General features: G+C 33.4%; 1 protein-coding gene across 1 annotated transcript in view; it reads left to right on the forward strand.

The window, feature by feature from the left end:
- The window catches only part of SYCP2 (synaptonemal complex protein 2), a 29195-nt gene that overhangs the window by 1278 nt on the left and 6658 nt on the right, over nucleotides 1-21259 (forward strand). Inside the window, exons 3-33 of the mRNA XM_074888143.1 lie at nucleotides 513-653; nucleotides 899-1027; nucleotides 1977-2081; nucleotides 2644-2668; nucleotides 3615-3700; nucleotides 4534-4622; nucleotides 5189-5223; nucleotides 5868-6010; nucleotides 6092-6144; nucleotides 7092-7137; nucleotides 7349-7444; nucleotides 7925-7985; nucleotides 8526-8674; nucleotides 9337-9411; nucleotides 9867-10022; nucleotides 11102-11201; nucleotides 12402-12520; nucleotides 13506-13578; nucleotides 13674-13731; nucleotides 14469-14605; nucleotides 14946-15040; nucleotides 15561-15679; nucleotides 16474-16504; nucleotides 17117-17181; nucleotides 17289-17346; nucleotides 17755-17784; nucleotides 18030-18085; nucleotides 18614-18662; nucleotides 18776-18950; nucleotides 19355-19419; nucleotides 21038-21217. Of these exons, the coding sequence (XP_074744244.1) occupies nucleotides 513-653; nucleotides 899-1027; nucleotides 1977-2081; nucleotides 2644-2668; nucleotides 3615-3700; nucleotides 4534-4622; nucleotides 5189-5223; nucleotides 5868-6010; nucleotides 6092-6144; nucleotides 7092-7137; nucleotides 7349-7444; nucleotides 7925-7985; nucleotides 8526-8674; nucleotides 9337-9411; nucleotides 9867-10022; nucleotides 11102-11201; nucleotides 12402-12520; nucleotides 13506-13578; nucleotides 13674-13731; nucleotides 14469-14605; nucleotides 14946-15040; nucleotides 15561-15679; nucleotides 16474-16504; nucleotides 17117-17181; nucleotides 17289-17346; nucleotides 17755-17784; nucleotides 18030-18085; nucleotides 18614-18662; nucleotides 18776-18950; nucleotides 19355-19419; nucleotides 21038-21217 (2799 nt within the window). The remainder of the gene's footprint in view (nucleotides 1-512; nucleotides 654-898; nucleotides 1028-1976; nucleotides 2082-2643; nucleotides 2669-3614; nucleotides 3701-4533; nucleotides 4623-5188; nucleotides 5224-5867; nucleotides 6011-6091; nucleotides 6145-7091; nucleotides 7138-7348; nucleotides 7445-7924; nucleotides 7986-8525; nucleotides 8675-9336; nucleotides 9412-9866; nucleotides 10023-11101; nucleotides 11202-12401; nucleotides 12521-13505; nucleotides 13579-13673; nucleotides 13732-14468; nucleotides 14606-14945; nucleotides 15041-15560; nucleotides 15680-16473; nucleotides 16505-17116; nucleotides 17182-17288; nucleotides 17347-17754; nucleotides 17785-18029; nucleotides 18086-18613; nucleotides 18663-18775; nucleotides 18951-19354; nucleotides 19420-21037; nucleotides 21218-21259) is intronic.

Genomic DNA, 21259 nt, shown 5'->3' on the forward strand with positions numbered 1-21259 from the left:
AAGCAAGAAGAATTGGAAACATTGATGAAAATAGATAATATGCATTTGATATACATGAATCAGTTGGGATGATATTTAAGATTAAAATGTTGAAATCTGGTTAGAATTGATTTAGAAAGAATGGAGTGGCAAAATAGTTGAGGAAGGGAGTAGTCCTCAAATGTACTAACATGCTTTAAAGTCACTAATAGATAACCTAGAAATGCAAAATATTAAATATACTAAGGAAGGGGTATTAACACAATGGGCACTTATTTAAGCATTTATTTGTAATATGAGGAAAGAAAAAAAATTCAGTTAAGGAAAACTGGCAAATAATAAAACCTCAGTGAATAAGTATTGCATGATTAATGTATTAGATATGGTGTTCTGTACTGTAGGTTTTACATGTAATGACTTTGTGATTCAGAGTATTTGCTTAGAATGCAACAGATGATTGTGTAAAACCTATGCTAAATCAGTATCGGTATTAAGCATACAGTAATACAGTTGCTCTGTTTTATTGTTGACAGTTTGAAAAGTTAATTGATGAAGCTACAAGAAAAAAAGATTTCCAATTATTAGAACAGTTTCTGGCAACAGAAGACTGTGAAAATGTCTCTCACAAATGCAGCAAGCAGTTTGTCAACAAACTAGACAACCTTCTGTGTTGGGTAATGTAATCATTATATCAGAACCATCTATACTGTCATTGTAATAGTCTGAAAAAGATTTTTTTTCCATTTGGCTTGGTTTATAGCAGCAGTTGATTTGAAAAACTGCAATAAAATTTAAGAATGAAATCTGTACTTCAAGCTGCAATTAAGGTGGCTTTTGAGAAGAAAAAGGCATCTGTTTAATTAAATACAGGTTCTTCTAGAACAGTACACTAAAGCTTATGTTATAATTTCAATTTCAGGAACTTGACAAACAAGAAGTCAAAAGCGTTTCTACTTTACTAAATTCTATTCAGAAATGTGGGAAAAAAATCAGCATCGCAGGAGAAGATGGGCTCCCAGCAATGATAAAATATGGTCTTATTGGAAGGATAAGTAAAACCATAAAGCATACATGAACTTCTAGAAAAAAAAATTAATAAAGCATGCACAAGTAGTACTTCAGTGCTGAACAGCTTAGTGTTCGATTTGGTCCCTGATTGTTTCTGAATTAAGAATTTCCCATAACTTTGCAATAAACAGTATTCAGATTTAAATGTTCTTTGACAAGTGGCTTCTTATAAAGTGATGCTGCTCTAACACACTGAAGGCTTTGCAAATTATGCAATATGTAATTAATTTAGATACGCTTACAGCAATTACAGGATGATACCTTTTTATATGAGCTTGCTATATTGCTTTTGAGGCAGGAATTGAAATTTCCTGGTGCAATTTAATAATCTTTTTGTTAATACTTGCAAAAGCAATATTGTACCTGTTCTTTCAACAGATTATAGTGCTATTCTGATTATGTTGTGGTATTTCAACCTACACGTTAAATGCGTTAATCATTTGTAAGTCAACTTAATAAATATACTGAAAGAGAGACACCGCTTATTGCTTTCACCAGAGATTTCACTGAAGAAAATGAATGGCAATGTCAGATTAGTGTTACTCAATTGCCTTCTCAACTGCTTTAATTAAAAAAAAAAAAAAGGCGTGGTGATAACTTTATGCTTATATTCACACCTACAAACACACTTTTTCATTCAGCCATTACCCATTTTCAGCTCTTTTTGTCTGTGATGGCAGATGCAGAAGTAGATATCTAGTTCTTGTGTTAGAAAGTCAGCTGCAGAAATTACCTACATTAGTGTGAAATCACCTACATTTGTTTAGGGTGAATGAAAAATTTCAGTCTGGGGCTAAAGTACTCTCAGCAGACTGGTAATGTTGCTGTTGTTTTAATCTTTGTAGTTTGTGTAATTTTACTTAAGTGTAATGGAAACTATTGTCCTTTTTCAAGCTACTAAAATAGATTCTCTTCTATTTTCCCTTTACGTGGTTAATTGGTTTGAAAAGGTAAAAGGAATTTTGATCCTCAGTGGAAATAAAAAGAATGAAATGCTTATAAGTCTGGCTGAAGATTTCTTCAACATGTTGCTGGTAACGATATATTGATAATAAAATACATTGTGTGTATTTGAAAAAAATTGTTACTAGTTTAGCAACAAAAGGACTTTCAAATGTGTTCCTATTTCATATTTTTCTAAAGTTAATGTTACAATGGATTCTGAAATAGATCATAAGTCTTAGGATAAATAGTTTGCTAGTGTTCATACTGTTCACGATTAGCATCATGAAAGAAAATTTTAAAAACCCAACAACATAAGTGTTCAGAGAACAAAAAAATTTCATCTTAGCCTAATTTTGATTACATAAGTTATTGATATGCTAATCCCAGGACCCCAGGTTTATAAGATCTGTGTTTTCTCCTGTTCATAAAGATTTTTGTCATTGGGGAAATAATTCCCATAAATTTAACTGAAATACAATTTTGGGAAATCACACTTGGTATTAGAAGTCATCTCTTATGTTCCTCATTAGGGATGAAATAATTTTAAAATCTTAAATGCTTTTTATTATTTACTTTATGTACATGTTACCTGATTTTTATGCGTAAGTACAGTGTCAAAATGATGTCTTTTGTTTTGTTTTTTTATTGTAGGCTATATGTGATAGCAGACCTGAAGGTGAGCTTAAAAAGCTGTGTACGCTGGATACGATAGTTAAAGTGTTCTCAAAGAGACATTTTGAAGTTATCAGTGTTAAAATAACTCTTAATACTTGTGGAGCCATCTTGAGGCAAGGTGGATCTGAGAACATGTATAGTGAGGGTGGTGCAAAGTTTCTTGATCTAATGTAAATATACCACCAGATCTATATGCTTCAGCTAATAAACTGTAACAGAAAAGGGCTTATTCTCAAGAGGGCTGTTCTGCGCATAAAGCACTACATTTCTCATTCATGTGAAAAAATGTTGAATGTCAACTGGAACTTTGATTATTTTGAGGTTTCTCTACTGACAGATTTCCTTGTAACTTGCTGATGTTCAGCAAGAAATCAGGATAGTCTAGTCTCCTCAGAGATGGCAACTGAACTTTTCCCTGAAAAGAACATTGTTTCTAAGATACTGTTATAGCTCAGCATAGCACAGTAGTCCTTTATTGACCTTGTTATGAGTATCACACTGCTCTTACCTCTCAGTATAGCACTAGGTAGAAAGTGACTACAGAATGTTATGCTGTCACGATCAAAATGAAAGATTTATTTCCTTGTCCCTGGGAGGATAAATTCCAGAGTCTGAATTATATCTCAGAGAGCTAAGTTATAGAATTGATCCGATTATATTTTTAAAATAATGATCTCATGCCCAGGGGACTTATGCAGTGATGCACAGGAATAGAAACATCATAAAGAGCCGTATTTACTATAAATTGAGGTACCTATTCTGTCTTGCGTTTAACCATGAAGCTTAAGATGGTTGGGTTTTTTTTAAATATCAGTAACCCTGTATGGAAAGGAAGGCATACTACATTTTATTTCTAAATGAGAATAAATCTTTTTCCGAATGCTAATGAGGGAACACCCTAATACACTTCCGATAACTCTTTAATTTGTTTTTTTCCTGTTCATTAGGTAAAATGCATATACTAGAAAACTTTGTTCTGAGAACATGTACCCTCATCGCTGATGTAAGAATTAGTATTTACGTTCAGCACGAGGTAAACATTCCTCTTTCTAAGCAAGTTTTCTGATTAGTGTTTTAACAGACTGTGTGAAGGTACAGATGTTACAATAAAAAAAAAAGAGACTATTGTAGTGCTCTAGTGTCAGGGATGACTTAATGTTTCTCTGGGAGTGTTTGTTGTTATTTATACATTGTGGTGGTGGGTTTTTTCAGATTACTGACCTATAATTTTTGTTCTGGACAGTAAATTACAAAACTGGTATTAAGATTCTGGTGAGAAAGCTGTATAAAAGCGCAGGTAATAATATGCTATATTATAACTGCTATAAATAGGACTACGATTATTGGTTGTAAATTCTTTAGATACTTGCAGGAAACTTGTATACCTTCTAGTATACTGCAAATTTCTCCTATTTATTTTAGTAACCTCAGGTTGTCTGGTTTTTTTCCTCTCTAAAGAAGGTGAAAGTTACAAAAAAGTCTTCTGTAAAGGCTACATCCTCAAAGGAAAGGCTTTTTAATACAAATTTAAGGTACCCTTTACCTCAGCAATCAACTGCAGACAGAACTCTAGCTTTGAAGGGTTTTTTTCTGTATTTAAACGTGCAAATAAGAAACATAACCCTTTAACAACTGGTGTTCATACTAAAGCTAATGTAATTTTTTGAAATTGAGGTAGTTATATTAAGATAAATACCATTTAAGTTCAGATAGAACTCATTGTCTTTTTTCATTTTGCAATTATTTAAGCATGTTATTTTCTTTAGTGGTATGAAACATATCACAAGGGCTCAAAATAAGAATAACTTAAACTTTCACAAGTTATTTTATATTTAATCTTACTCCCTTTTTTTATGCTCTTCTTAGGTAGTAAGAAAACTTAATTTAATGCTTGACAACATGCCTCGAGATGCCAGGAAGAAGATATTTTCTACAAAGGAAATGTTGCTTGTCATGTAAATAATCTTCAATATCTTTTTTATATCATTACATCATTTGCATAGCTGGGAAGGCAATTTTTACTAAGGCTGTTTATAATGCATGCAGACTGCTTCCTGGTTAACTCAATTTTGCATTTGCTATTGTGTTGCCAGTGGTGTAGTGGCTGTGGGCAGGTATTCTCATGGGTTGTTATCCATTACAAGCCTAAATTTACCTCTTTCCAGATCTGGTTTAGGCTTCTTCTCATCACAGCAGTCTTAAAATAAATAAACTCTTATTTATAAGAATGTGTATAAAGCATAGTGAATCGGTCACTGGAAGGACAAGCTGTTCACGCTGGGAAAATTTTTACAGCATTTAAAAAGTAAATAGAATAAAAATTATATATATCAGGTGGTTCACTTCCCCAGTAGTACTTTCAGATGTATATTCTTAGCATAACAGACGTACCCCTTTGAAGTCTAATAGTTTAGTGGAGTCAGGGTTTTGTCCCATACATTGAAAGCTTGTAATGAAATTAACTGTTCTCCTATGCTTTGTGTTGCTGTCATGTTTAATGAAACGTTACTGTGTTTGGCAGGAGTGACATGGGGAGGAGAATTTTGGATGCTGGAGGTGAGCATGGGACTTAATAAACAATTCAGTATTGAGCTTCTGAAAAATTACATGCAGAGCCATTAAAAATCCAGAAAAGACATTTAGAAGTTGCAGAATATTGTGATTACAGTCCTCTGAAAAATACAGATACTGCATGAAAATAATCTGCAAACTGGAATGTTTCAGATATATGTAGTGTATGGCTAACTCTTTGAAGTTTTCAGTCCTTTTCTTCTCTAGAATGTAAGTTTTAAAATAGCAAAAGCTCATAAGGAAGTCAGTCTTTGAAGGATAGTGATCTGCTAGCCATGTTTAGTAGTACTGCAACTTCTCTCAGGGATTACTTTGGTATCCAACAATTTCCCAGTTCAGACAGTGAAAGCTTAAAACTTCTTATCTCTTGCTTATACGCCTAATCTTGCTCTGATGTTCCTTGAAAGTTTGATTGAAATTTCATTTTGAAAAATAAGTTGTTTAGTTATCCTTATTCCCTTCGTTCTTTATCTATATATCCGTTACAGGTTATGTATATATAGTATATGACATGATACGTGATCTTAAATGTTCAGCACTGCTTATACCAGTTTCCCACATAATACCATTTTTTTCACATCAGTAGTATCTTTAAAATTACTGTTCCTGTAAAATGTATTGTGCTGTAGACTATGACCTGCAAGTAGCCATTACAGAAGCTTTATGCAGAATGGTATCAGAGAAACAAAGAGGACAACTAGCGTGCCAGTGGTTTTCCATGGAGTTTGTGTCCAGTGCATTTAAAGGAATTAAAGATTCTGAGTTTGAAACAGTAAGTCATATGAAAAATCTTTCCAGGGAGGTCAACTTTTGTTTTACAATTCTTTAATAAGATATTTCTGTGTTTTAATAGGATTGCAGAAAATTTCTTAACCAAGTGAATGGCATGCTTGGAGACAAAAGAAGGTAAACCTGAATTTTTTAAAGCTAATATATTTTTCTTTTTTGGATTTTATGGCCATAACCTTTGTATCACAAAAACTGGTTTTGGGAAACTGTATTAAAATAATACAAACAAATAAGGCTAATATTGCTGTGGTATAAAGTCAAGGAACCACACAGAGATAAGATATTTTTAAAATATTAAATAGTAAAGAAATTGAGTAATACCATCTTTTGGCACATTGTCAGTCATCATCTTCTCTATCAAGATGTTAATTTCATGTAATTCCTGTATTTGGAAAAAAGACAAACAATATAAGTTTCAGATTAGTTAACAGCTTGAAGAAACTGTTCACTAAATAAGAACGTTAATTTGAAAACAAAGTGTATATTACACTTTAATAAATGTTTATAAGGAGTTAGTTTTTGTATTTAGTTCTGTTGCAAAATCCTGAGATGCTTGTTAATTCAGTAAACATCTGACAATAGCTAGTAGTCTGTTGATACATATTCCTTTATTGATTTAGGATATGTACATTGAGATAGTGATCAGTGAGAATAGGACACGAAAAGGAAGAGAAAATACAAGCTTTTTTCTTATCTATATGATCACATGCTCTGCATGTTACGTTTATATGTCATGACAGCAGAGGTTGTTTGGTATGTCTTTATATCGGGTGTATATTCAATTTGAATACTGTTCTTAAAATGTCAGCAGATAAGCTGGAACTATGAACATAGTGACAAGAGGTCTGAGACCGCTGCTTTTAACTGTGAGGATATATAAAATTTCATGTTATCTCCTTTGGGGAAAGAAGTGCAGTCAAGTGACTGCTCTTCTGATTGCTGTGATCTCTTAGTCTCTAAAGCACACAAGTTTTGTGCTGAAATCGATCCAGTTGCTGTGTTCAGATATGCAAAATTTATTTACAGCGTTTTAGGATACTTGACAAAATATCTTTTTCTTACAGGGTTTTTACATATCCGTGTTTATCAGCAGCTCTTGATAAATATGAGGTACGTTACAGGCTTAATCATATATCCACAGATTTTCATTTGTGCCGCTGAATAATTCTTTTTCCTTCTAGTTAAGTAAAAATAAGGATCAATTTTTTTTTTCTTAGGCATATACAGATGTGCATGTATTTAAAGTTTGTCAGACTGTAACACAAAGCCTGTTAGCTGGTATAAATCATTGCTTTCAGCTCTTTTAATTTTTTTGTTTTAGCTACAGATACCATTGGATGAAAATCTTGAAGAATTTTGGGTTGATTTCAATGTTGGTAGCAAAAGTATATCTTTCTATGTGGCAGCAGATGATGCAGTAAGCTTATTTTTGTCTGTCATACTAGATTGTTCTATTGTTCTGAGGCAGTAGATGCACATTCTTTCAAGTGTATCAAATTTGTTTCCCCACATCAACATGTGGAATTTAGGGGTGCATCTGTAGTTGAAGCAGAAAAGAAAAATCTAGATTTGGTGTACATATTTAGATTAAACAGTTTCAAAGTAATGACTTCCTAATACTGTTTGTGAACAGTTACGAACGTAAGCAAGAAGCCATTTACAAAATGGCAGTTATAATTTCTGTAGATGAGACTAAACTGTTTAATGTCTCTACCAAAGCTCTTCCAAAACATTGTTCGCTGTTATCAATGAAGCATATGTTCATTGTCACTCCTCATAACAGAGGATTTAAAAAGTTGAAAATTTGTCCTTACTGAATAACTTTCTGATCGCTGCACTTCATTTAATTGTAATATAATGCTTTTCTAGCTTTAAAAATATGTATTTTTCATATAAGGATCATCAGTGGGAAACAGTCATTATACCAGAAGAAGAGGTGGACATGTACAGCCTTGAAGGTATTGGCACTCACAAATGTGACCTTTTGTTACACACTAGCTTGGATTTTCAAATTGATTAATCCTGAAGTACTGACTCAATTTTCAGCACAGCACAATTCCCACTTGAAATGTTATAGGCACTGTTTTTATCAGGGATAAAATTGCGTTGCAGTCACATTTGCATTTTAGGCCCTCAGGTGTGATTTTGTTAAAATAATTTTAAAATAATGCCTTATAGTTATTTCAGTGCAAAATAAGGTGTAAGATAATGACGTAATAATGTTCCTTTTAAACTAGTTAAATATTTACAAAATTACTCTATAATTTGCCTGCAGCTATAGTAAATAACCTTCAAAGAAAATTTTACAGGATAATATATAGGATAAATATTTCTAAAAGATTGAATCTTGTCTTGTTTCACTAATAAAATCTATTGTAAGTTATAGTGTATTAAATAAAATATGCATCTTAATAGCTGAACTGAAGAATACAAGGAAGTTTCATGTCTTTACAAATTGTTTGTAATGAAACTACTTTCCAAATTTTGTTTTTGTCCAGAAAAAGATTCAAAGAAATTATTAACAATAGATCTAAAAAGCCCAATGAATGTGGGTAATCAAGAAGGAGATAAATTTTTTTTATATTTTGATTCTGTCTTGGAAATCAAAGATGTAACTGGAAAGATTTATGGCTTTAGTAAATGTAAGGTAAGATTTAAAGACCTTTTCAAGTAGTTTTTTGTTGATTCAAAATAAATGTCTCATTGCCATATAAATATTGTTATATTGGTATCTATTGTGATTATTGGTATCTATTTATACCGAGAGTTTCTGATTAACATTGCCACTACAGAACAATATGCCTAAAGGATGAAGCAGCCTCAAGTTGCGCCAGGGGAGTTTTAGATTGGATATTAGGAAAAATTTCTTCACTGAAGGGTTGTCAAGCATTGGAACAGGCTGCCCAGGGAAGTGGCTGAGTCACCATAGTTTAATGTCAAGTTTTGCATATAAAATTTTCCAGGAAGACAAAAACTGGATGCTTACAAATATGGAAGTCTTTCAGAAATTACTCATCAGCTATCCTATTTTGTGGTATGCTTACCACTCTTATGAATTTATTCACTTAGAAAAAAAATTTTAGTAAGCCATAGCTTATTGCTTACTGCTTGTAACAAACTACTTTGCCCTGAATTCTGATTGAGAAACTCATGAGGAATGGAACTGCTGTGAGATTGTAGAATCTATTTTCTCCTCTAACCTGATTTCAGACACTTTACAGTCTCTGACTTAAATATTTTCTTTCTGTTTCTTGTTTAAAAAAATGAGTAAAGTGTGTATTTTCACATAGATGGTTACTCACTTTGTAGGGCTTTCGTAAGAAGCAGTCTGCATCAATTGCCAAAACAACTGTACATGTTGTCTTTGATGAAAGCGGATCACAGGTATTTTACTTCAGTATGCTGGATGGTTGTTTTCTTGATTTTTTTTTTTTTTTTTTTTTTTATTTGGTCTGATTATTAGCTAGTTTATGATCATTCACCATAAAAACAAGGACTTTTAAAATGCCAATGAGTAAAGGTAACTCTGAAACCAGTTAAGTGATTTCTAATAAGTATGCATTGTATATTTGGAAAGATAAGAATATGAATATCCAAATCATAGAATGCTTCAGACAAATATGCACCAATTCATTTTATGTGAATTGGTAACCCATCCTTGTTAGTGAAAATAACAAGTTGGATGCTTTTCAAGCTAGAAGTATATAAGCTCTGAAGATTATCAGTGAGGGATGTATTGCTTGGGGTAAAGAAGTTGCTCTCTGTGTGTTTGTATAAACATAAAATATAAAACAATAAAATACTAGATAAAAATTTTAAAAATCAAAAATATTATATAGGTTCTGGTACCAGAAAGTCAGTTGTCACCATGTTTGGAAGAAAAATCTGAAGAAGTGGAGAAACTCAGTAAGTACAAAACCCAACAACTTCCTGGATCTTTGAGGACTCTGAATAAAAATAACAGTCAAGAAAAAAGTGGAGGTGGTTCCTCCAAGGTAAGTAGAATTATCAAAACAGAAAACAATACATAAAAAAATACAAGTCAATATATTTTATAATGTTAAAACCCTGTTATTTATGAGGTTAGAATGTAATTAATACAGGGTTTGATTGTTTTTCTTATGACTTGACACTAAGCTGTATAAATCCCTTTGCAAAAAAAATTTCTTTTTGTGTATTTTGAAATGATAAAAATAGGACAAAAATAAAAAGCAATTGTTACCATTCTTTAGATCATTAGGTGCTGAGAATTCTCTTTAAAGAGAAATATTTCCAGGGCACGCTTAGATGTCTTGCAATATGCAAAAATCTAGTATAGGCTCTGGAGACTTACTAATGATCAGCAGTAGTAATAGCTGTAATTAGAGACAAGTCCTGTAGGCTGGGCATTTGCAAAGACTGATGATTACAAAAAAGCATGTGGTTGTCAAGATGAATCCAGTATCCTGGTTATTCAAATCATAGTTTCCTGGGACTGCTCCGATGCATAGCTGATTCTCTGGTTTAAACTGAGAAGAGCCCAGTTCATTACTCCTGGTGTTTCTTTTGCCCCACAATCACTCGAAAGTTATAAATATATTATGGTTATACTAGGACTAACTACAGATATGCTAGAGATGGGGGAAAAGATGAAGCAGTGTCACCATGTGCAATAGACATGCAATGCACGTCTTGCTAGCAGTAGTCTAGTAAACCTGTTCCTGAGGTTCTGCTGATTTACAGCTTATGTGATAGCTTTGCAGGAACTCCTGGGAATCATCTTGGTTACTTTGATTGTTAACCAGCAACAGGATTTGTTCATACTTTATTGAATCAATTTAGAAAACAACAATCACTGATCTCAGCTTAAAAACATTAGTTTTAAGTATATAATTCAAGTATTTTGGTGAACTTCCTCTAAAAAGGGAACCGCATAAAAATCACATTACACTGATGTGTGCAGCAACAACAGTTGACATTCCATTCCATCCAATAATAGAAACTGTCAAAAGACTCCTGGGAATAGATTCTCTTAAAATCTTATGTTGTCATCCTTAAATCTGTGCATTATGATTAAGTTTTTTTGTTCCTCAAGGTAACTACATCTTGTAAAAGGAAAGTGTCTGAAGCATCCGTGCTTATTCCTGGAACTACAAGATTTTCCACAAGGAGTCCACTGTCATTTGTTAGCACATGTAAGTTTGCAAGTACTTTCGTGGTAAAAATATGCTATAAATCGTCTTTGAAATACAATCATGAACTGTGATCCTTTGCAGAGCTGAAAATGAAAAGTAGACCTTGTAAAATCTCCCTAGCAAGTGCTTTAAATTTGAAATTTTTAATCTAAGCCACTTGCTACTGGTCCGTAGACATGCTGGTCCGTAGCCACGCTGCAGGATCGTAGCTGCACACACGTGCCAAACAGCTGAATTCAGGCCACCTAGCGTATTTATTGCGGCTGTCAGTCAGCTCTTTGTGCTGGAGCAAGCTGAGAAGTCAGCAATTGATTAGAAGACCTAAAACATAAGTGTTTTTTCATCTCTCCTCATATGCTCTTGTTTTAAAGAATTCTCAGTAGTTAGTGCTCTGGTGGAAAATCAGCTTTCTCCAATGTGTGCATCTATCAGTTGCGTTTTACTCTTATCTAGAAACTGCATGTGTTTCTTCACGGGGCAGTTGATTATGTAGGTAGTGAGCAAGGTGGGATCCACTGCAAGGTTGAGATGCAGGTCCAGTGCTACTGGTGCTTATATCAGAAGTGCTTCTTACAGAGAAAAGGATAAGGAGAGTCATCGCTTTGCTACTAATAGTCTTACTGTAACAGGTATTTAATACTTTCTACAAGGGAGAGGTTTGTAAGACCGGTAGAGGCTGGAGATGCAACTAGTGACAGAACAGCATAGCTAACAAACTTACTTTTCTTTAACTGTCTCAAGTGCATCAGTATCCTTAGTTATGTATATCATGTATCACACATAAATTAAGAGTAACAGAGGCTAGAAAAGAAAGCATTTTCGGATCAGGTTGGAACAAGACAGAGAACTTCTGTAACTTTTATTTGAAAAGTAACTACACAGTCTATTCCAGCAAAAATATATTACAGTAAAGTCTTTAAATAGGTGATCAACTGTTTTCCACCAGAGCCAGGCTGTAAAAAGCATTACTTGCATCCAGACATTCACAGTCTATGGGCTCATTAACCTCCATGTAACTTAATTGAAACCACTAGAATTATAAAAGCTACTAATGAGTTGACATAAATACTAGCCAACTTTTTTTAAAGTTTATGGAATAGATGTGATCATGGGCAAAACTCTTCATATTGATGTCACAGACAGCACAATAATTGTAATAGAAGAAATGGTAAAATTCTAATTTGTCCGGTTTGTTTTCAGCCACCCCTTATAAAGGACGATTTAAATTACCTTTGGAAATGACAAGCTCTACTGAAAGGTCTAACAATAGTGCGGTAAACGAGACCAGAAAAAATAATTTCTATCAGGAACCTATTGGAGTATGCATGTCATCTGTAGCTAAGTCTTTTACTTAGAATAACATTAATTTCTATTCTAATTTGTTCTTAATTCATATTTTAAAGAGGTAGAGTTTTGCAGTCAGCAACTCAGTTTTAGAAAATAGTGTTTTACTGTATTGCATAATGTTTTCTTGTCCTCTAGATTTCAGGTTTAATATGTCTAAAGTCAGACTGAACTCTTACAGAATTAGCTAAAACTAGCATTCACTCATGAGTTCCAGCCCCAGAGTTAACTTGCTTTTACTAGAGCCACAATTCTTCCTTTGTGTATGATGAGAGCCGTGTATGCACAGAATCTCAAATTACTTATGCGGTGTTGAAATACTCTTAAAAACATGTAATACATTTGGCTATAGTTGTGAAATGTTAATATCTTCAGGCTATAGCGTTTATAGCATTGGTTTTAGTGCATTTTTGATTAGACATTCGCTAAAATCAAACATAACTATATAGGTGTCGCTGCAGTTTAAGTGTTTTTGCTTCTGTTCCATTTGAACAAAGACTTCAAAGTAACGTTTTATTTCTAGTTCTAAATGTCTTTCTGGGCCAGATTGAGGTCAAATCCCAGACTATGGGATTCTGAAGCATCTTTTAATATGGTCATGCTTTAGAGTCTTTAACATATAGAATGTGTAGTTTAGAATATTTCAAGTGTTACTTTCTAGGAGAATTTTACGTCTTTTGCTTTTATGGATTGTAACTGTCAGTGTTACTTATTGTGCTTTTTAGAGTGGTCGTACTCTAGAGAGACGTACACTAGACAATGAATTTTGTGAAACAGAGCAGCCAATCAGGAAGTCGAATATCAGAAATGAGGCAAAACTGCCTGAAAAGGTACTGGAATCAACACTTCTATGAAATGAAAAAATAATTTCATATCTTATTAGGGAAAATACAAATTTATGAGATTATACTGTTTATAGTTGTACACTAATACTTTCTTTTGGGTGTTATCCCACTGTAGAGAATGTGTGCTGAAGAAGTTTTAGGAATGATAGAAGAGGCAGAAATTGAGGCCACACAAAAGCAAGCTTTAGGCAAGTAATTTTCTAAGCGTTGATAGTCCTTTTAAAATTACTTTAATCCATTTCTCCTGTCATAATAATTGATATCAAATTAATGTCTCATTTAGATGAAGCATTGGATATTGTTCCTGATTCTCAGCCAGTAGGGAGAAGCAGCAATCATTTGTAAGTATTGCAAAAGAATACCAAGTCACTGTTGTTGTCACTCACTTTGAAGGGAGCATTTTCAAGTATTGCCAGAATTGAAATTTTGTTGCATAGTTTCAGAAAATGCCAGAATTTAATTGTCTTGTCTTCCCTGAGAATTGCATTAAGAGCTGTTGGCTAAGACAGGTCACTTTTTTTTATGTAGTTTTATTTTTTTATTCTGAAATTTATGACACCAAACCAGCACTCCTAAATGTATTTGCTAAGACTACTTCATGAATGATACTATTCTGTTGTCTTAATCAAAGACTTTAAATTGATGAATCTGTTTATGAAAATAGTACTCATTAACAAGATCAGAGTAGGAGTTTAAGTAGGCTTTAGTAGTAACAATAGTAATTCTTTCAGATGACATCAGAAGGTAAGACGCAAATGACATATGGGTTTACATAAGTAAGCTGTGCCAAGTAGTAGATTTGGCACCCCACAGAGTTATCTAGGGTCGGGGTTTAGTGATGGCTGTAGGATATTGTTGCCTTTTTGAAGGTGACTTAAAAATATATGTTGCTTGTGAAGGCTTGCCATTTTACAATGCATTGGTTAATTGAACAATGGTAGCAGGCTTAGGTACCGATGTCAATTGCATTGATATCTACAAGATACCACTGTGTTCCTATTTTGTGATGCATGTTTATTATAATTTAAGACTCACTTTCTGCAATTCACTGATAATAAGGTGGTATTATCTTTGTTAGGCTGTCTGGTCTTTTGGAGAGTTCTTTCGATAAAACCAAAACACCGAAAAAAAGAGCATGCTCTGTTCCTGAGCAGAGTATAACAACTGGTGACAAGCAAAAGCTAAATCCATCATTGGCACGTATGTCCCATCCAGGTTATGTTCACACTTCGTTAACTGTTAGTGTTAAAAAAGTTTCAGATTAATTTTTAACCTACAGCTGTGCTTTTTATTTTTTTTTCCTGTATTAGTTTCTATTGTTAGTGAAAGAGCTGTGAAACAAAAAGCATTTATTCAATTTTTTGAAGTATCTGTCTGGATGAACAAATTAAAAAAGAGAAAAAAACCCAAGAAAATTAAATTGATACCGTGAGGGAAACTGCAGAAATACTTAGTGGACAGTCAGAGTTTTAATCAGCACAGTAATAGTTAAGTACAGAAGGGGAAAAATATTTAAACTACTACTGAAACTTATCATTTAAAATATTTCTTTCAGCTAGAGTGTCTGAAACGTTTTTGCACCCTGATTTTACAAGAGAGGAACCTGATCTCTTTGGAAAAGAGACTGCAAATCAAAAACAAACAAAGACGGTGAGAGTGTCTTACCTTCATTTCTTTGGCTTGCAAATAAGAGAATTGCCAAATATTCAGTGTTTAAAAAACTTATATTTTACTTTCATTTAGTCACAAACTTATTTTTAATTGACTTACCACTAATACGGAGTGAATTAAATAACATCAGCTTCACTGTTTACTTTTAGAGTGTGACCTGTTTAAGATTAGTTTATTCTGCATTTCTCTTTAAAACTAGTCTTTTCAATAAATCATTAAATTAAGCACAAACTTGTGCTTCTCATGCACCTCTTCATTCACTTTTGAATGTTACAGTACACAAAACTACAACATTTAAAAGAAAATATCTGCTAAATCTACATTTTATTGCTCACTGTCTGACCAATGCAAAGGAAAATGGTTTTCAAAGCAAGGTGATTTTAGTACATCTAGAAGACATTTAATGAAGTTTAGGTGATTGTTGGGAACCTATAGTTCTGTTTGCAGCTTTGCCCTTCTGCTGAATGGGTTCAGAGTTGAGTTCATTCTATTTTTACAGAAAACAAAGTCTAAAGAAGTGGCAGATGCAACAAAGTCACTGATTGGTAAAATCAGTGACAGATATAAAGTAAAGACTGATGAGAACAGCAAAGCAAGAGACTCCTTGGGTTTTAACAGGTATGATGTGAACTATTTACTTTTGTGCCTATTCTTTCTGTGCATGTGGCTTTGTCTGTGACCTACCCCTCTGTCTACAGTTACTTCACATCCGGCTTTCATCTGAATCATTTGTTCACTTCTGATAAACCCTACTGTACTGAAGAGTAGGAGACTAGTAGTTGAATAGTTCCAGTAGTTGAAATAACTACAGAGGCTGTTAGAAAGTCTGTTCAGTGGTCTTTCGCTTATTCACTCACAACATGTTTCCTGGAGAGAAGTTAACTGGGATAGTTCATGGGCACTTCACATGTTGGGCGTCTCCATCTTATCATCATAGTTTGGGGGTCAAACTTGGATTCAGTCATCAATTTTCTGATTTTCTGAAGTTTCTAGTTCTCTCTTTCTGAAAGATTTGACTGTTAGAGTTTAAATTTAACAAATTCTTAAATAATAAAATTAGTCTTACCTTGCTGTAACTGATGCTTGGAGATATACTTTACGTATAATTAGATGCTCTCCATGTTTGATTGTAACTGAATGACAAAGGACTGGAATAGTTAGGCTACGTCACCTTTTAAACCTTTTGGATAGGGACTTGGAAGACATGCAGAACCTGCAGTATTAGCTGTGTGATCTGGAACGAATTATTCTAGAGCATAAAAATGAAGGGGGTGATCTCTTTTAATCCACTTGGTTTTGTATTTGAATGCCTGAATAAATCTGTTGTTTGATAAGGTTTTTTCTTACATAAGCAGTATGCTAATGCATATATTCTAATTAGCATTTAACAAAATGCATCCTTATTTTCTTAGGCCACATTTAAATAAATCCCAAGTCCCTAAGGTAATGTATTATTGCTTTTGTTGGGAATTTTTTTTCATATTGGATATATGTATATATGTGGTGGTAGCTAGTAGATGTAAAGTGAAAGTTTACAAATATCGCTGAATGTTAAATATCTGTATGCATAATGTTAATTATACATTAACTATATATACTTAAAATACTTTATATATATATTTACTTATGTGGAATAATAATTTTACAGGCAACTATCAGGCAGCGAAATCCAAATTAATTTCTGTTTACATATTATATAATCAAATCTTCTCCTTTTGAACATGGCAATGCTAAATAGTTAGAATAAAAATACAGTGAATGAGATCATAGAATCCTTAAATGGGATATAGCCAGGACACAGAAATTAGTCTTAATGTTTGGGGGAAAATTTCTGAGGTTTTGTTGATATTCTTAAAGGATAAATTCTAAAAGATTTAGTTTCTACTAGCTCTTGTCCCCTTTTGCCATATTGTATTGTTGTTAATCAAGTGGTAGCCTGAGCAGCTGCTAGGTTTTTTTCATATGTTCATGATGAAGAACTTGCTTTTCAAGATGACTCTGTATGAATGCATAGTCCAAATTTGGCATATGAGTTAACTTTTTATTTATGTATAGGAAGAAGTTCAAGATAGAAACCTGAAAAACACTACTTTTCTTAATACAACTGCTGGTCATGTTAAGTAAGTAGTTAAAATATTTTCAAACACAATTTCTAATTACCCATACCTAACTTTGTGAAATGTTCATTAATTCAGTCACAAAATGGATCTCTGCCTCTGTTTGACAGGGATGATGTTTACAACTTCACCGTCAGTGGGTTTGATGAGCCTACAATAAAGCTTGGAGTAAGAATATAACTGAAACTGATAAGTTATGAATAGAATATAAAGGAGCTCGGTCAACTTATGTCTACTGAAAGTATAGTTAACATCTGAAAACTCAGATTATATCACTGAACTAAGTGGGGGAGAAAGTTTGCCATGTAACTACCTCCATTTCTTTCAAATGTATAATGATATACTCTATCCCAAGGTCTTGGCCACTTAAAGCTATTATGATGTTTTCTTGAATTAAGAATAAAACAGTGTGTTAGAAGTATCTTTATTTTTAAATTATCCTATTATCCTGAAAGCGTTATTGCCATTTTTCCAATTCCCATTGGAAAGACATCTTCGCCCAGATGTTTGAGTAAAAAGCTAAGATAAAAGCAAAGGACAACAAAAGATAGTTTTGTTTCTTATGGCTCAGAGGAGCCTGCTGAATTGGTGAAGGTAGCGAAGCAAGTGGATGGAAACTAACGTATTAGTTTGAGATATTGAAAGCTTTAGTTAGTTCCAGTTGTTTTAACTGTCAGTACTGTTTTTACATAATTGCTAAGATATATATTAATTGTTGTAAGTTAATTGCTGAGTATAAAAACTGAGCAAAAAAGCCCTTATCTGTTACTGCCTGGTAACCTGTTTAATTTTGTTCAAATTGTATAACAAATGAAAACCTTCATTTGTTTCTTATTTATTTACATTTTTAGATCCACGAATTGCAGGTTACTGAACTGAATGGTCATACAGATCCAAAGAAAAAAAGGTAGGGATGTTATATTGTGTCCTAGTCTCCTGATTATCAAGAATAGTACTGTCTGCGTTCTCCAGCATTCCATTATGAAAATCCAGGGAATGGATGCTTGACAATAATATCTTGACTGTGTTGTTTTTTCAAGCAACAAAAATAGCTGCTGTGATCTCATAGGGTGTTTTATGATTTTCCTTGGGAAGCTGATAAAAAGGAAAGAATGTGTTTCATGAAGAGAACAGCTTTAGTTCTTGTCATGGAATACTATGGGGATATAAATTCCTGAATAGAGGGGGATAGTGTTTTTGTTAATGATCAGCCTGCAAAGGGACATATTGTTACTGTATGTTCTTAATGATCATTAGCAAATAAGCGCATCCTTTGGGCTTTAAGGTGAACAGATATTTCCAAAATGGATGTGAAAACAAAAGTAGGTACGTTTGTTTGAATCCTTAATCCACGTACTACATGAATAGTAGAAAGACTTAGAACAAGTGTTTTGGAATGTATTGTTTAAAGGTTTTTTTTCTTTTTCTAATTAAGGAACACAAGTGACAATAAAACTAGCACTGAAGTGAAAGGAAGAAAAAAAGTAAGGCTCAGATTTCTGTGGAATAGTATACCTTGTCTTTCTGCCTTTAAATACCAATTATGCCAGTGGAAGGTATATTAAAAGTAAATCAGTAACTTTTTTGGTTTTTGTAGCCTAGAAACAATCAAAACAAGAAGCATCTCTTTAGTGACACAGACACAGAATACAGAGGTGATGACAGCAAGACAGACATTAGTTGGCTGCAAGAATCAAATAGAAAACCTAAAGTCCAGTTAATTGATTACAGTAGAAATAAGAACTTAAGAAAACCAATAAGCACAGAGAAAAGTAAGAAACTTTTTTCATATTTCTTAAGAATGCTGCAGTAAGTTTGTCCGTAGCATTTACATACTGCACAGCGTGTAATGTTCTGTGTTGCAGATACAGTATGTTTTTGTTGTCTTATTTCCAAGTGTAAGGAATTTTCAAATTGGTTCTTATAATTTATAAAGGTTAATTTCCAAAAAGTCTATATTTTAATGTGGAAAAAGATTAGAGGATGGGACAGGCAGGGGTGGTTGTTGTTGACAAAAAAAACCTTTGGCTTATTTTAAAATAATGTGCTGAAAGCAGTTTACTGAATCCGTAGGTTTGCAGGCACAGAAGTGATTCTATGATTTTACAGCTAAAACTCTAAATGTGAACATTTGATTATCTTGCTGATTTTTTTCTAACTTTATGTATTGTAACAGCAGATAAACTTTCTGAACCTGCTTGCCACATGGATAAACCTAAAGGCAAAAATACAAAAAAGAAGGTAAATGTAAATTTGCAACTAGACTTGTAATACATATTCAAAATACCTTAACTCGCTACAGAAATGGTTTTTAAATAATTTTTCATAAATATGTGCCATTTCTCCATGCTTATTTTAAGATCAATTGTTAAATACAGTTTGTTCTTTTCAGGTACTATATTCTTTTTATGTAGTCTTTAGCTGGCGTTTCAGACATAATACTAGCTGTGAGCTAGAGTGATTATTACACATTGATGCTTTTGTAAGTTTTATTACTTAAAATTATTGATTATGTCTATTTACTGCTTCATAGCCATCTACATTCAATATGCCATTAACTTTTCAGCAAGGGTTTTCATGTGTCTAATGTGCTTAACTGAATTTTAATACCTTTGAGATAATTTAAGTGAATATATGTAACATAGTGAACCTGTGAAAACAAAAATGTTATAGATGTTCAGAAAGAATAATAATTGCAAAATACTGTAAGTGTATTAAGTTGGGAGTATAATAAATTGTAAGTGATTATGAACATGTTAATGGAATTTGCTTGTAGGTGTTTGTAAACCGCAGTTCAAAAAACAAAAACAAAACAACTGAAAAAAAACCCAAACCTTTCCCTGTACTTGCCAGAGGACTCTTTGGTCTCTCAGACTGTACAATAACTTAAAGCTACATATGTGAGCTCAGTGTAAATCATGCAAACGAAAATATGATCACCACATGTAGGTATTGATGGTGATGTCTAGTCCATGTAAATCAAAACTAAAGAGGGCTTCAGTTGTTCAATGCTGAATCTGTCTACTTACTAAAATATGTCCTTTTTTAGTAGCAAAATTCCCCAGGTCTACCCAAGCAAGGTCAAAGTGCCTATGTTGAGGAGGTAGAGGGTTCCACTACTGCACAGACTTAGATGGAGACCATCTGAAGCCCAGGAAGCCACTAATAGACTTGACCCTGGAGATGAGGAGGCTAGGAAAGCGTACATTTTGTATAGAGCACTTTTGAAGAGAGTAGGAGGCAAGAATTAAAATCTCTCCTAGTCTGAGATCCGTTGCACTTACATTTTACATCCCTTCTACTGTCAGGTCCCTGGGGTACTTTCTGTGAGAACATGCTTTGCTCTGTTTCTGAACGCTGACTGCTGTGTAGAGTGGCAGTAGTTATGATGTAGAGGGGGGACAGATAGAAAGGAAAACTGATTCTAGTGTAGCAGTTAAGGTGATCAGTTCAGAGGTGATGATCATGGATACTGGTTCCTGCTCACTGTGCAGGCTTTTGGTTTTGTTCTGTTTCATACCAGATACAGTCTAATTTAAATGTGCACATATTTCAGAGAGCAAGCTTTGGAAACCCACTTCAGCTTTGCTGTAGTTCAAAAATGGCATTTAATTTGCCTCTTTACTTTTTTGACTCTTACATTCTTGACTGTGCTGTGCCCTATCTGCAGTGAAAATTATCTTCCTAAAATGCTTAATAGACTGATGGTTGGGCTCTCTGAGCTTTGGTAAAGTTAAACTTTTTTAGTTGTTTTGAAATAATGGATTTCAACTAATTAAACCAAGTTACCTGCCATTTATTATGTATTTATTTATTAATTATTCTGATATAAGCTGAAGATGTTCTTATTCTTCCAAAGATAAATGAATGTAAAAAACAGAATCCAAGAACTCATGAAACAGTAGAACAAACCACCAGACAAAAACTACCTCGAAGAGCAGCATTAGCAAAAAATTACAAAGAGCCTTCCAGTTCTGAGTCAGAGAGTGAAAGGAAATCTTCAGCATGTACCTTTAAGGAGGAGAAATCAAAAATACAGGTATATGGTTGCACTTCATTCTTAAAAATCCACTTCTGCCAT

The sequence above is a fragment of the Strix uralensis genome, chromosome 18, assembly GCF_047716275.1.
Source record: "Strix uralensis isolate ZFMK-TIS-50842 chromosome 18, bStrUra1, whole genome shotgun sequence".
NCBI classification, from domain to species: domain Eukaryota; kingdom Metazoa; phylum Chordata; class Aves; order Strigiformes; family Strigidae; genus Strix; species Strix uralensis.